Source organism: Pagrus pagrus (genome assembly GCF_965226575.1).
Source record: "Pagrus pagrus genome assembly, chromosome: 14".
NCBI classification, from domain to species: Eukaryota; Metazoa; Chordata; class Actinopteri; order Spariformes; family Sparidae; genus Pagrus; species Pagrus pagrus.
In genome coordinates this window covers 4,227,429-4,244,111 of record NC_140198.1, presented here as the reverse complement: position 1 = coordinate 4,244,111, position 16,683 = coordinate 4,227,429, and the positions used below count along the sequence as shown (strand labels likewise).

The 16,683-nt window shown below is 40.2% G+C and overlaps 1 protein-coding gene across 6 annotated transcripts in view; it reads left to right on the top strand.

Annotated features, from left to right (window-relative positions):
* The first annotated feature begins 899 nt into the window (after nt 1–899).
* The window catches only part of LOC311269629 (glutamate receptor 1-like), a 63,070-nt gene continuing 47,286 nt past the window's right edge, over nt 900–16,683 (top strand). For 3 of the 6 annotated variants that reach the window (XM_084373905.1, XM_084373904.1, XM_084373909.1), the window contains exons 1-2: nt 900–1,190; nt 7,570–7,704. In XM_084373905.1, coding sequence (XP_084230031.1) covers nt 989–1,190; nt 7,570–7,704 — 337 coding nt within the window. In that variant the 5' untranslated portion in view covers nt 900–988. Of the gene's footprint in view, nt 1,191–4,235; nt 4,351–4,575; nt 4,595–7,569; nt 7,705–16,683 lie in introns of those variants that run through there. The other 3 variants (XM_084373906.1, XM_084373908.1, XM_084373907.1) reach the window with 2 other exon arrangements.

Here is a 16,683-nt window from a genome sequence, read left to right as displayed (position 1 = left end):
AGTTGAAAAGATTTCTAAAATGAAACTGTAAAACCTTAAATTTTGAGCCCTGTAAGGACGTCACATGGACATCACTACTGAACGTTGAAAAGATTTGATGCCTTTTCATTCTGATGTTTTCTCTTTTATTGCTAGTCATCTTGTGTGTCCTGCCCTCTCTCAGGTCACCACGGTGGAGAGGAGGTCGTGTGGCCTCGGGCACCGCCTGGCGACGTCTCGGTCTGCTCAGTCGTCCTCCCGCATCCACACACTTCACGTACATTATATAATTATTCATATCTGATGTTTTGTCTGTGCAATTTTGTTGCTCTGCTCTGAACATGCAGCATCTACTGCGTGTCTGTCCGTCCTGGGAGAGGGATCCCTCGTCTGCGGCTCTGCCTGAGGCTTCCTCCATGTTTTTTTTCCTGTTAAAATGTTTTTTTCTCAATAAGGGAAGTTTTACTCACTTGAGTCGAGGATCTAACGACAGAGGATACAGATAAAAAGCCCACTGAAGCAATGTGATTGGGATTTTTGGCTATATATATTAAATTGATTTGATTTGACTGCTCAGCACCCCAAAACGTACACAGTATTTTCCACCACGGTCACTGCGATTATACTGTATAATTGTGCGTTGTGTGTACCGTCACTGCATATATATTTTTTTTTACATTATTAACAAACTGTCTCATTAGTTACTGCTCATGATGCTTTGTCAGATGACACTGGTGTTCAGCAACAGTAAAGCCCATTTAAATTGGAGAGAGAGGGGGATGAGAGAGAGAGAGAGAGAGGGAGGGAGAGAGAGAGAGGGAGGGAGAGGGAGAGAGGGAGAGAGAGAGGGAGAGGGAGGGAGGGAGGTGTAGTTGGATACAGAAACAGTGAACAAACACTCTGACACTCAGAGTCGACGCGGCTGCAGAGCTCTGCGCTCCCAACTATGGATGTTTGCTGAGAGAGAGAGAGAGCAGAGAGCAGAGATAAAGAAGAAGACTGCCGGTGGATGTGTGAGTCTGTGGCCGGGCTGCGGTGGATCTGTCACGGCCCCGGTGTGAATGGGATTACGCCGGTTGCTCCGCGGCTCCTGGAGGGAAACATGCGGCTGCAGAGCTCCCCGGTCCCCTCGGTCCTCCTCCCGCTGCTGCTGCTGCCGCTGCTGCTCGGGCTCTGCAGCGGCACAAGTTTCCCAAGTAACATCAACATAGGTGAGTGAGCGGCGGGCGGCTGCCTGCACCCGGGGGGGGGCGCAGCTGGAGCACCCGGCTGCATCTCATTTCCTCCAGCACTCTTCTTATATCTTGAACATTTTCTGCAGCCAACATCGTAACTCATTGTGTCTGTAATCATCCAGTAGTCATCCACATCGTGACGCATTGTGTGAGGACTTAAACTGGCTCCCTAACATATCAATAAGATATTTAAATCATTTTTCATATGATATTTTGAATTAAAATGATTTTTTTTAGGTTGCTTAATGATGCAACATCAGCACTGACTGATTCACATTCACAGGACTGTTGCCTATATTAATCCTGCAATATTGCAAGAGTAATAGTCTTATAGTGGCACTCCTGCAGGACTCCTGTAATAACGCCTGTGGCCGGGATTCCCTCTGTGACTTACAGTATATTAGTATTCATATATTCATGTTGTGACTTACAGTTTTTGTGTCTCCTGTATTTTGGTATTCCTGCAACACGTAGGCCTAAGAGAAGTGAAATGCAATATTACCTTAATGGCAGTTAAACTACAGTTTATTAGTTTTCATCTCAGCTGATTTTGTATTGTGGGGATGTAACAGGAATCAGCACCATGGACAGAGTGACACTGTAATATTAAAGGATGCAGCACCATGCAGACCAAACAGAGATGTTTTTTACACACACACACAAAGAAATCTTCATGTAACATTTGCCGAATAAATGAGAAGATCCAAACAATTAAGAATTTGTCTGACACAGAGTTTTAAATGGTTTATAAAGTTTATTTTTACTCAACAATTCATAAAATTAAGTGTTTTTTTAAGGGAGTCTGGGGACTTTCACTATTGGCGTTAAAAAAGTAGCCTATATTGGTTATTCTTTACTCTATTTGTAAAATTTGACATGTTTATTGTCAGTAAAATGTTGTCTTCTTTCATTAATTGAGTGTAAATGGTGAAATCAAGAGCTTAACTTGTTGCATTTAATGACGAATTTACAAGAAGGCACGATTAATTGTGAATTTGTCAGACATAGTGTTTCACAAAGTTTAGTTTCTCCTAACTCTACAACTCACAAAATTGAGCGATTTGATAGAGGAGATTTTTCTTCATGGATAACATTTGCCAAATTCAATAAGACCCAAATACTTCAGAATTGGTCATGGACAGCCTTTCACAAGGTTTATAGAGGTTGTCCTAACTGAACAACTCTTAAAATTATGCGATTTGTGAAGGGAGTCTGGTGATATTCTGGTTACTGCTGCAGTGGTTGAATCAGCTGAAAGAGACGGTGTGTTCACAAACATCTGCTGCAAACATTTGCAGGTTACGAGAGCACAAAGGTGTAATTAACCTGTCAGTGAACCAGACTGAAATCAGACAGATTGTAATCCATTCTCTGTGTTGTTGTGGCTCCTTCTTCTTCTCCCTGTTTCAAAAGATCTTGGTCACATGACCACCTCTGAATGCAGTCTGAGTAATCATATCTCAAATGCATTCACACCTGTACTTAGAGCTGTCCACTTGTGATTGGTTCACTCAGGACTGATTTTAATACCAGGTCTGAACAGCTCATAGCAACAGTAATATTATAGTATAGACAGAGTCATATGAGTGTTCAAGCCTGGTATTAACACCCGTCAATCAATCAATTCTACTTCCTGTATTCAGTATCAATGATCTCTTTGACTGTGACGTCTGTACACTGGGTGAATCCTCCTCCGTCACTTCTTTTATTCCCATTTGAACCCTGACTGGTTTGGTCACATTCAGTGTGGATCAGGCAGCTGTGTGCTTCAGAGCGTGTTACTCTCCCAAAATGAAGTTATAATGCGATTCATCGGACCGCTGGGCCCGACTCCCGCTGCAGTTTCCTCTCAGGTTTGGTGCTGATGTGGCATCAAGTTCAACTTACCTGCATTAGTTGAATAAAACCTCTCCTGCTGGCTGAATACCAACCAGTGAGTCTCAGCAGTAAAAATCATTTGCAATGGTTTTCTCTGTATTGACTCAGAGCCCGTCTGTCAGAGCAGATGGACCGCTTCCAGCCTCAAGAACTCTGATAAATAACTCATACAGTACTCCAATAATATTCATAGAAGTAACTCTGTATTGTAGTATTGCCAGTTCTTGTGTTGCATTAATAATCACTTTAATGCAGTGTTAGTTTTGTATTTAAGTTTAATTTTGAGGTTCTTTATCCACAAGGATTAAGATTTTTAGAACAAAAATGGTCCTAACCAACAAAGTCAGCTATAAACTAATTACATCAGCTCTATCTGCACCAACTATAACACTGAAATGAGGTTTCCAGCTGGCCTGGAGGTCTATAAAGCGCTGACCATGAAACAGAAACGTTCCCCTTTTTAAGTCCTCCTGGGGACTTTTGCTGCCAAAGTGCCCCCTAAATAAATAAATAATTCAATGTACAGTTGTACAATGCTACTGCCACATGTTTAATGCATCAGTAATCATAGTCCTGTAAAATAACACAACATAGTTTAACATCACCAGGGGCAGCTTTCTGCATTACAACTACGTTTTGATGGTTTAAAGGTGCAACATGTAAGAACTGGCCAATTTGTTGACTTTATACTCCAAACAAACAGGGGCAGCATTTACCAAAGTGACCGCTAACTGCTGCTAACTGTAGCCACTCAGTCGTATTAGCTCTGCCCAGACTGGGAGCTCGTACCGCCAGGGGAGTGTTGTTTACTATCGGACTGTCACCTCTTGAGGTACAAAGTGTCTGGTGGCTAGCTGGTTAGCATGCTAACTTCAATAGCCTCAAATGTACTTGACATAACGTCATTGCTGTTTTTTCTTCACAATCTGTTGATGTTAGATCATTTTTGAATTCTCTAAACAAATTATAAAACCATAAATATATAAATAAATAAATAAATAAATAAATAAATTACCGGAAGTGCAGTGCAGTCCATAAAGCGGATATACGTCACATTACATTGTCAAATTGTCTGTAAAAGAAATTTAACAGCTTTTTTATTCTCAAGGAATTTGTTGTTTTCTCATATATTTAATAATTTCATTAGTAAAGTCATGAATCTGTGACATTATTTGTCCCTGTACCTATTCTGTGGATGTCGGAGCTTTTATTTTGAAAGTGTGATGCCGGAAAGAGTCGCAGGTGCGCTGTTAGCAAGGTAAAAGATGTCGTTTCCAAATGTCGCTACAAAGCAAAATGTCGTGTTTTGTGTTTGTTTAGCTGCTGGCTGATGACGGCACGCGGTTTGTCAGTACCCCGTTTCGTGTTGTGTTACTATAAAGTGACGCTAAAACGCATTTTCATTGTGTGACGAAGTTTTAAAAGTGAGTGTGCGCAAGCTAGCAAGACTGCTATATGGACGTTAGCATAACGTTCCGCGAACTGTTGTTATTAACGAGCAGGTGAGTTCCGTTAGTTTCAGTTACTGTCGGATGAAACGCTTTATTATGAACTTATGTATTACAATAGCCACTGTTTACAAATAAGGTGGGTTAAACCGACATTTCCTGTTTGAAAACTGCCATATAAATACTATATATTAATATTATTTTCAGCTTTTACTGGGTTACATTTTTCAGCCAACATCAGTCCTGATAATAACTACCAAATATTCATTCATTTTCATGTTTTTAACCATTTAAATACCAGTTTGTTTACATGAGCCCACTGTTTTTTAAATAATAAAAAAAACAAAACTTTTTTTTTTTTAATTTCAATATTATGGCAGTTTTCCACCAGGAGCAAAGTTTCTTGGCAATCCGTACATACGTAAATGGCGTTTCAGATCACTGAAAACTTGAGCTTTTGGGAAACTCCTGCCAGGGTGAAGATATTCAGAAACGCCGTTTTCAGTGTTTATGTGTAGACAGGAAAGCTGTTTTTTTTTTTGGCTTGTCTCCTTTGTTTATTTTTTCCCAGGGACGTCTCAGAATGGTACTGCTCAAGGAAAAGAGCAAGGATATTGCTGTACTTTGATTGGCAAGACTCCCAGTCCACATTTTCTTGGATTTTGTTCACTAAATATTCAAGTGTGACACTGAGGAGTAACTCCACTTCAGTGTCAGTCCACACACATGATTCTCCCTTGACGGGTGCCACTGTTGTTGTTGTGCCTTTTCCGCTTATGACTTCAGGCTTCTGATTGGCCAACGTGGCCTTACGGTGGAGGTTATTTCGCCGCCTGTTTCTTTGGCGTGCGCCTGAAATTGCTTGACAAACTGCATGTGCATTTTCATGCGAACAGTTTTTAAAAAAAATTAAAAATACCGCTGGTGTGGACGGGAATCTTTTTGAAACAGGAGGAGGAAAAAATACCAGTTTACAAGTTTAAAAATATCAGTGTCCATGTGGACTTAGGGTTGAGTTTTATTATAAGGAAAAGCCCCCTATAGGACACAAGGGACATAGGATGTATTACACAGGTAAATCGCCCCATCTGAAAATAGTAACAATTACAAAAACTAATCCAGGACCACAGAATGAAAGCCTTTAAAAGACTTTAAATTCTTCGTAACAATGAGTCATAACAGCTTCTGTACAAACATCGCTGTAAAGTCAGTGTATTAATATGAAAAAAGCATCTCTTCCTACTTCACAACAGAGAAGACAAGAGGGTCACTTAGTTCGAGTTGATGCATTTAGGTATTTTCCCTCTAGTGTGACCCTGAAAACCATTATGTTGAGAGTGTGTGTGCCAGGACAATAGAATAAATGAGAGCTGAGAAAAGAGGCTTTTAACGGCAATTACTGTAAACCAGAACTGTCATTATTTCCACTGACAGCTCATCCTGTTTTGTGAGATACTTAATTTTATTGTCAAATAAAATCCCTTGTGGACTTTAAGACCACTCGCAGTGCCACGGAGCAATGATAATAAACACTCTCACTGCTCATAATTTCACATTATTTTATTGTTCAGCTGGTGGCCTTAGTGCGCCAAGAAATATAGAAATGTGCTTACAAAAGCAAGGAGTCAAGAGAAAGACTGCAAGCAAACAAAAAGGAATAGTTCAACATTTTGTTTGTTTTCTTACTGAGAGATACGGAGATTGATAACACTTTCATGTGTGTACAGTTTTTATGAAGCTACCATGAGCAGCTGGTTAGGTTAGCTTAGCATAAAGACCAAAAACGGGGGGAACAGGTAATCATGAACAAGCCCCCATGAGGAAAAAAGCGGCTGTAAAACGGTGGATACATTTTCTTGAGCGTCACAACCTCCACGAAATGACTCGTTTCACTGTCAGTACTGGAAAAGGTCCTGGTAGGTGGACCCAGGCTAGCTGTTTCCAGTGTTTATGCTAAGCTAAGCTAATCATCTGCTCTTCATAGCTTCAGTATGTGAGAGTGGTATCAATGTAAACATCTAATTGTTAGGAAATCAGCAAATAAGCCAATTTTCCCATTAAAACTATCAGCTTTGTACATTTTTAATGAGGGAGGAAATACACTCAACATGTTCTGTTAGATCTCAAGGATACACACAATGTTCACTAACTTTTGTTTGTTTCCAAAAAAATAAAAATCCACAGGGTCCCTTTTTAATTTTTCATGACCGTGAAACTAAGAACAACAAGCAGTAACAGCTTCACATTTCCCTGCTAAGCCTGAACTCACGTAGGGCTGTTTATTTTCTTGATTACCCCGTTAATTGGTTTGCCAATAAAATGTCAGAAAACAGTGAAAAATGTTTCCAACAGTTCAAGGAAACGTATTCAAATCTAATTTATTCCGTCCAAGAGTCGAAAAAGTCAAAGATGTTCAGTTTACTGTCATCTGAGACAAAGAAAATATATTTTTCCTTTATTTTTTTCTTTTTTGACATTTCAGAGGGAACTGGAACTGGTAAATGTTTTTATATTTTGCTTGATAAATGACTAAAACAACCAATCAATTATCAAAATACATGGCAACTGGTACTCATTTGCTAATCATTAATATTTTCCATTTGATTTGATTTATGACATTAAGCGGAGTGTGACATTTCAACCAAAATGTTTCATCCACAGTAGAGAAAATGAAGCCCTAACAGGGTCACCACTCCTCACAGGGGATTTATTTATTTATTATTTTATTCAAATCATTTCAGTATCTTTTTGTGTGACTCTTAAAAAACCTGACAAGGAAAAATGTTCTCCTTCTCTGACGAGTGTCCCTCTGTGCAGATATCAATCCCAACAGGATTTAAAATTTATGCAGAAACAAACTTCAGTCGGTGTAATCCTGAAACATTTTACATTTAAATTCATGTATGCTTTGCTGTAATTTACCCCCAAAAGTGAAGTTTTGGCTGGTGTGAACGGTTATTTTGATTCTTCCACTGTGCTTTGGCACAGGTAATGATTCCCACTGTGCGTCTTTGTTTTTTGTCAAACAGGAGGCCTTTTCCCCACCGGCTCCCATGAGTACGAGGTGTTTCGTTTTGCTCTGGCACAACATCAGGATGTCCCAAAACTGGTGCCACAAGTGGACATGGTGGACACGGGGAGCAGCTTCGCCATGACCTACGCCTGTAAGTTCAGACACAAAGAAGTCATGCTATCTGACGTGAGGTTTTTAAGCTTTTCTTTTCAAATGTCGAGGACATAAATGGGATTTCATCATGGATCCCCAGAGCCTCATGTGCCAAGGTTGTAGTCCAAGTTATGACTCTGGGAGGTCAGAATTTGTTAAAGTAAATGAGCCAAATATTCCCCCTGTTACATTCAGATTCGTTGACCTTTCTGGACTCCATGCGGTGATATTTTAATATCAATTCTGAATAATTTGACTATAATGACAAAGTGTTGCTCACAGCGCTGCTGACCCCAAAGAGAATCAACACCAGCTGTGCAGCCGCACTGAGCCTGTGATTTAACAAATGACTCATCGTTTGGTTTTTGTTTATGGCAGATTTATCGTCTGGTTCGGTCTCTGTGGTTCAGGCAGCAGGCATGTTGTAATTGTCTGTTTGATTTGCAGCGGATATTTTGACACTTTACACTCCTTATGTTTCAATTTCATGGTGTGATAATGATGCGCTTATGGTTTGGTTGCGTTAAAAAAATGTCCCGACATCTTCTTACATCCACCTTTGTTGGTTATTGATTGGTCTCGAGCAGCGGTCTTCTTGTTGGCAGCCTCTTGTTGATGTTAATAATCTGAACTATGTTACTCACATTTCTCATTAAAGGAAATGCAAATACTGCAGAATCAATAGTTATTTTTGTTGCATCAGTGGTGAGTGAATGTATAATGCTGATTCGGTGGGTAGTGAATGTTTGATTTAGATTTGCTGGTTAGTGAACGCAACACATTTATCAGGTGTCCTGTTTGTGTAACGTTGGACTCTGTGCTGCCGCTCTGACTGTCCTGCAGTTTTGTTAAGGCTGTAGTCATCATCACGGGTCAGTGCATCATTCTTCCATCATCCAGACTTCATTCAGCAGGCTTAGGGTTTAAGAAAAGGAAAACAGAAGTAAATGGAGGCTGCTTTAAAAGAGCATACAGCAGCAGTAAATGGACGTAGACCAGAGGGAGCTCAGCACTAAATGGACTCTGGCTCCAGGGGACGTTCAGCACAGTACAGTTGGTTTGGAGAACAATGTGCTGACCTTGTTTTGTTCTGGCCAAAACGCTGAATTTACCAACCGGCCGTTTTACACCTGAATTTGTATCTGCACATGAAGGGCTGAAGCCAACATCTTAGGGATGCTGGGATGCTCCCTCCCCTCAGGACACAAACTCTAGGATGCATGAATTATTTTAGTTACTGTAGCTTCTCATTAAAATGTTGTATAAGATCTATTTAAATTGAGCATTTCTGTCAAGTAAATTCCCCTGGAAATTAACCACACAGTCAACAGAAGTCAAACAATCCCATCAGCCTTTACTGTAACTCTCTCCTATTTAGCATTTATAGCTGTAACCCCTCCTGTGAAGCATCTGTAATTGGTGGACAAACAGTTAATGGATGACTCATAACACAGTAACACAAAGCTGTAATCATGTTTACTGATGTATGATGATGCACACTGATTACTCTCGACTAATAGATTTCTTTCTGCGACATTACTTTTGTCACTAATCCTGGAGAGTCGAGTATTCTTTGATTACAGGCTTCGTATGGGTGCTGGAAATCCTTGAAAGTGCTTGAATTTTATTGTGGTGAAAGTCCTTGCAATTGCTTGAAATTGTAACTGCATTGCATAATTGTTTTACACAGACTGATCGAGAAAATCGAGAGAGAATCTGATGCATCTAATAATTGATTTTTTACCCCCACCTCCGCTACACACGGTAAAGAGGAAATTAGATTTACATAAGTATAAACTAACAAATAGTTTATGCTTATGTAAATCTAATATCCTCTTTACTGTACCAATACACTTGTTATTAACATCTCAAAGGCCAACGGACTTTGTAAAAGCCGTCCATCTCTGCACCAACACGGATAGAGAATGACTTGAATATTTCCTTATCTCTGCTTACAACTACATTACTTTCTTATAAACATGTTATATAAATAATGAAATATAAAACCATATTTCTTAACTACTACTTATTCTTAACTGTCCCCATAAAAACAAAGTCTTCTCTCATATTTCCCAACATGACGATTTGTTTCAAATCTCAGGAATTGAATTCTGGTAGATAATTACTCAATCCTTTTCTTAATAGTTTTATACCCCCCCAACACCTCATTTCAGTGATTGGTAAGGCCCTGTTCTGCATCTTCAATATCCAAACTACATTTTGCTGAATAAACTGGTTTTAATGATGTTTGGAAATGAGAAATTTGTTAATGAGGCTGTCTCGAATTTAGTTTTAGTGCCTAACAGTGCTGCCGAATCCCCAAAATGTGCTTCCAGCTCGTGGTAGACTGTCAGCAGGAATTTTTAATCAACAAGTGCAGTAACGAGCGCCATATAATGCTTTATACATGTGTAGTCCCATCGAGCAGGTGTTCACCGCTCATCTGACAGAATCTCTTCCTTTGATTTGATCAGAGCCGAGTCTTTATACTGCAGGGAGTTAAAGTGAGCTCAGGTGAAACATCCTAATCAGAACCGACATCAGAGGTTGATATTCACAGACATACGGTATTACTCATTTAACCCCAATTCACCGCTTTATTAAAGTGAGGAAAGTCTTGCAACCAAAATTTGTTATGAGAGATATTTTTGGACGAACTAAGCGTATCTGGTCAACAAAGTTAAAGGAAATCATGTAAAAGTTTTGGCATCAAACTTGACTTTTAGCAGAAACGGACTCATTTTCAAATTTGCCCGCTGATAGTGTTTCCCTCTGGTAATACTGTTGGCGCCACTGCCGCTAACAGCCTGGTTACTGTCCGAAGCAAAAACCAACCGTAAGAATCCCAGTTTGATCTAGAAACCCTGATCTCGGTGCTGTAAAAAAAAAAGTGAAACAGCCGGTTGTATTAACGAGTAGCAGTTACTTGTTACCTGCTGATCTAGAGGAAAGATTGCTGGTTTTGAAGCGTCTTAAGTCCCGGTGGTAAGAGGAAACACATATCTTACTATATCTTCTTATAGCTTCCTTTGTGTTGTAATTCGTCCTTCATTTTTCTGCCAAAAATCGAGCTCAGTGGCAGATCGATTATCATAGTGAAAGTCAGATTTATAGGGAACCGATGTGGTTTCATTTTTCTACAGCCATTACACGTAATGTTATGTGTCAAAATGGGCAAAAATTAAATGTAATATTCATTTGCTGTAGTAATATATTACTGGAATAATGTTCAGGGCTGTTCAGTTGGTTGCAGTCTGCAAAGCCACCGCTAGATGCCGTTAAATTCGTCATTCTGGTCTTTCAATCTGTTCATCACCTTAAAATTGCAGCTGGATAGCTTGTTTACCTTCCCCTGCGGATCAATAAAGTCTCATCTCAGCCCGTAATAATACATCAATAATAACATTTTGTATTATTAATGTTAATCCACAAAGAAACTAGTAGCTCAATTGTTCAAATACAGTGGAAAGGATCATATTTCCTTCTGAGATGTAGCAGAGTACAAGTATATAATTACTGAAGTCAAGCAGAAGTGAGTAAGTGATGTCCGATGCTGTGAAATAGTCTCCCAGTTGTAGTAAACCCGGATGATCCTTTGAACAGGAGGTGTGTTCTGATGCTGCTTCATGCTGCAGGTTATTTTTTTCAACCAGACGTGAACAGAGTCTGAATGATGGAGCTGCTGCACCTGAGCTGATCCCACCTGCCCTCTGGATACTACTGACAAACCTCTCTCTCTCTCTGTCTGTCTGTCTGTCTGTCTGTCTCTCTGTCTGTCTGTCTGTCTGTCTGTCTTCTCCTGTGAAGCGTCTCTCTCTCTCCTTCTGTACTCATTCAGCCTCTCTCTCCCTCCATTTCTCTTCCTCACGAAGCTGAACAGTTGTTTGATCAATGTTACGATTTAAATGGAGATGGACCCACGAGATATACCCCGGGCTTGTATTTGTGGTCTACATTAAGAAAACAGCCTGATGCTGAAATAATTTTCCTTCGACCGCTGTCTTTATAACCATGGAAACGGTTGTTGAATATTTATTTCGTGCCAGATTTCAGTCACGTTTCCAACCGAACTGAATTTCCACATTTGCCATTCCTGGTGTGTGAATATTATCTCATGATTTATTTACTAAGTCTGCTTCTGTTTGTTTTTTGATTCATCTGAAGTTCGACTTCAACCAAAGTTAAAAGCTTTTCAGCAATTTCTTTGACTTTTATTTTTCATTTCTGATCTTATGGTTTGCTTGCCCTTTGTACCATGTTCATTCTCAACCAACAATCACATTGAGTTGTGTGAAATGGGACTGCTGACGTAACGCTGTCGAGTCCGCTCTCGTTGTGGTAGGCTAAATCTGTTTTACAAAATACACATTGCACTGTGTTTTCTATTCGCTTCAACTTGTATTGATCCCACACTTTGGGCAATTTCTGTCATTTTCTCTTGGCTGTCTATTGTTTTTGCCCTTCGCTGTTTTCTTCCGTCTCTTCCTCCATTATCTTGCAGTCTGCACCTGGTCTCACGTTCACATTGCAGCGTATCAACAGCAGAAGCGTTGTGCAACAGAAATCAGGAAAATGTGCAAAACAAAGTGTGCTCCTGGATTAAACAAAGCCTCGAGGTAAATAATTTGCCTCAGTGCTTATTAGAAATCAATTTATCAAATATCTATAAACGGCAATAGACTTCAAGCATATGCATACAAAACATCCATCCATGATTATTAATATGCAGCTGTAAAAAAATATTATAGTCTTAGTATAGGGAAGGAAAAAACGCTATTAAACATCTCTAATGTGTGCCTTCCTCTTTCTCCACCTCCCTCTCTCTCTTCTTCCCTGTCTCTTACTATGACTCCCCCTCTCTCCCCCCTCTCTCTCTCTGTCTGTTGTTTTCTCCCCAGTCTGTTGTTGTGTGAAATGTAAAACAGACTGAGCTCTGCCTCCTGTGAGACAAACTCTACAGTCGGAGCAGAGCAGCATGGCTGCGTCTGAGGTGGAAAAACAAATATTTCTCTGAGAGCAGAGACTGAGTCCTCAGAGCTGCTGCGTCTGACACTTTCACACAAACAGCTCAGACTGAGCTCACAGTCACTTTTATCAAGTATTAGTCCCATTGACGGCGAGGTGCAGGACTGACAGCTGGTCTAACGTAACAAAACAGCTACAATCAGGACATGTAGAGTGTTAAAACTGTGTGGACTTCTAGGGAGGTTTTTATATTAAAGGAATAGTTTGACATTTTGGGGAAAGCTCTCATTTGCTTTCTTGCAGAGAATTCTCACCACACTGGTGTTTGATGGCAAATACTGCAAATATATGAAGCTACAACTAGTAGCAAGTTATGGAAACAGGGAGATACAAATGAGCCTGGTTGTGTCCAAAGGTAGGAGAAGGCACTAAGGCTAAGGCTAAGCTAGCAGTCTGCTGTCTCCAGCTTTGGATGTACTGTGCGATCTTTTCTTCTGTCAACAAAAAAGCAAATAAGCACCTTTTGAACTACTGCTATAAAGTCAAAAGATTGATTTATTGTTTTAGACTGGAGACTGCTGACTCTCACTCCTGATAAATTACATTAGAAGCTCTTAAACTTTACATTTTATGTTGGCCTTGCTACCGCACCGTATCTCACATTTGGTGCATTATATAAAGACATAATATTTCCAGAAAATGTTGATAACTTTTGTTTTAGCAAGATAAGATTACAATTAACAACAAAGTCTGTTAACTTATCAGGTTTACATGTAGCCTGGGTGTATGAACAGCACGAAGACAATCGTCATATATTCATAGCCACAGATTGATGACCTCATCGCTATGCATCCTGCAAACAGCTGTTTTAAAAAAGAAAACAAGATTAAAAATATGTTGCGTTTGTTCTTTTACTCGCTTCCAAAACAAGTGCGTGAGCCAGCCAGATCAAAAGTGGTTGCTTACAGTGCTTCTGTCCACAGGGGCCACCACAATCAACAAAGTTAATGGATGAAAGTTTCTTGTAGCTGCTGTAATATCTTTTCATAACTGAGATTCTCCTGAAGCTCCAACATCTGAAGCTGAAGTCACGACAGTTCAGTGTGTCACAGTAATCTTATCAGACGTTTCTGTAGCCCACAGGAAACTTCTGCTGCTCACGACTGTCTTTTCTTTATCTCCTGTGAAATAAATCAAATTCTCATATTCTTATCTGATTCTCCTGAACCCTCCTCGGGAGACGTGGGGAGCAACAACAGAGATCAATCTGAGAGAAATGATCTAAAGGTAAAAAAAAGAAGAAAGGTAATCTTGTTTGTCAGGTTTTTGGGAGGTGCAGGATTTTTATCTCAATGTCCACCTGATGGGAAGTGTCAGTCAGTCACTGTCCGACTGAGTGATGAAGGCTCGGTGCCTCTTTATCACAAACGCTTGTTCGTGTCCAGGTGTGCGACAGCTCCAATGTAAAAAAGCAATAAACTGGAAAAACCTGAACTGCCAGACAGCAGAACAGTTCTGGAGTCAAAACAAGAATTTTAAATAAACGTTGTATCATTTTTTTCCGGATGTTACAGGCCCTTCGTGTGTTAAAACTCAAAATTAAACATCGCTTCTGGACAGTGGACAGCGGGCTCGATGATGTAATTGTTCAGTGAAGATAAAGTGGTAGTACACAGTCTACAGTAGAGACAGTAGGGTGCATCTGTGCAGGGGGATGGTGGGAGAGCAGCCGAGCACCACGAGGGACTTCTGAACACATGGATCATGTGAATGAAATCAACTGTGAGCTTGATGGAAAAACCTGCAGCTGCATCCTCGACACTGTGACAACAACAACAACATCTGCTGTTACTGTACAGAGAAAACATGCTCATTAAGCATTTAAACATCAGCCAATACAATAATTTCATTTGTAATGAAGTAATGGTGTTTGCAGTCCAATGTGATCCCTGTAATGTATGAACAGTTACTTACATTTATTTCAGAAAGCACAGCACATGCAAATACTTACGAGACTTACACATACTAGACTTTCTGTGCAAGAATCACATTCATGTCATTGTGTTTATTTCTGAAGAAGTATAGGTAACAGGAAATTAAAAAAATTCTCCATGGAGCAGAGCGGAGAGCCACTTTTAGGACGCTGCTGAAACACGACAGAAACGGGCCCAGTGAAATGGCGATCCCTTTATTAGATGTGGTGGACCGACCGACGGACAGGCTTTGACAGTTGTCGGACAGCGTGGCAGCAGAAAATGAAAAATAATACATCTTTTTGGTTTAGTTTCAGAGGCGACTGTTGTTGATGTCTGTCGGGGCGTCACCTCACATCGCTTCCTGTTCAGACAAAATATGAAAGTACATTAAATTCTCAAAAACTGAGTGCGAAATAGTGCACAGTCAACATCGGCACTCACAAACAGAAGTACTCGGGAGACTTCCTGCTCTTGTTATGGCTATTTGTGTCACACAGTCATCTTCATTATGTAGTATGACACACACTCACACACACACAGTACAGAGCCTGTCTCATCATCATCATCATCATCAGGCAGACAGAGATACAGACACACACACAGTCAGTCAGTGACTAATCTGTGATGTGTCTCCGATCTGTCACTGTTTGTGTTTTCATTGGAGGACTGAACCCTCTGAGGATTTCTGTCTCTCCTGTCTGGACAGTTTGAAATATCTTTTTTCTTTATTTCCTCAGTTTCCCATATTTACCAACTGTTCTACTTTGCTTAGGTCTTCACATTTGTTCCAAAGATTATTCTCATTTGCATATTTCATGCTTTTGATATTGCCTTTCTGTGTTTTTTTTTCTTTAACTCAGTGTTTTCTCTTGCTAATATTTTGCAGACCCTGCACACAGGCTGTTTTTTTTCCCCTCTCCTTTGTGCTTATTAAGCGCCAGTATTGTTTATTATCTAACACTTTCAGTTTGTATTTTCCTATCCTTCAGTGAGACCGGAGTGTTTTGGAGCTGAGACTTAGAGACGTTTCAAGCTCAGTTCAGACAGAAACGCATCAATTATTGAGAGTCTGTCCTCACCAGACAAACAACCACATTAGTTGTTTGTTCAAACTTTAAACATTAAAATTTTTTTTTCCTGAGGAGCGCCTTCCTGTGGTTAAATGTTGAGCTGTAAGTCGAGGAGGTCGGGTTGATTGTCATGTGTATAAAGTGAGCAACTTCGACAGTGGAGACTGCTGATTTCATCCCATCGCCTTCAATCAGTCAACAATAGTTTCATTTTGTAAAGATGATATTTCTTTAGTCGTAGAGTTGGCAGCCGTGTTGGTGTTGGTGACGTATGTTGAGCGAGACGATGAGCGGTTTAACACAAAACTAGATGATGGAGACTTTATTCACTAGAAAATTATCTTTTAAATGATGTTGATGCACGAATGACGTGTGCGGTGCCTGCTCAGGCCTGTGAGAGCTGACCAATCAGAGCAGACTGGGCTTTTCAGGAGGGGTTCTCAAAGAGACAGGAGCTAAAAAAACGGTGTTCAGCCAGAGAGGTCCTGCGACACTGGATAATATAAGACAAAATATGTGTTTTGTACATATCAACGAAGTAAAAGAATTCACCTGAAAATCAGCATAAATAGGGAACCTTTAATCAGCTGAGTCTAGAGGTTGAGAAAAACTATAAGGACAGAGGTCATGACCTTTAAGAGGCACTGTGGACCACCAGAGGAGAGGGGGTGAGAGAGAGAGAGACGTCTGGATCTAACTGAATGTGTTGCTGCAACAATAAACGCATCTCATTATGAAGGAATCCAAATGGCGCGAGGCACTTTGGCAAAACAACATGATGTAGCATTCACGCCAGCAAATCAGCTTGAATTGAATGGAGGTGGACTGAATAGAAGTGAAATGAATTGAATCTGGAGAGACAGGGAGGTAGAGTGAGCATCTCAGTCCAATAGACCATGTAACTGGGTTTTGAATGGGTCTCTAACCTGAGTGTGACCCCACGTTAACACAGACTCAAGCTCTGCT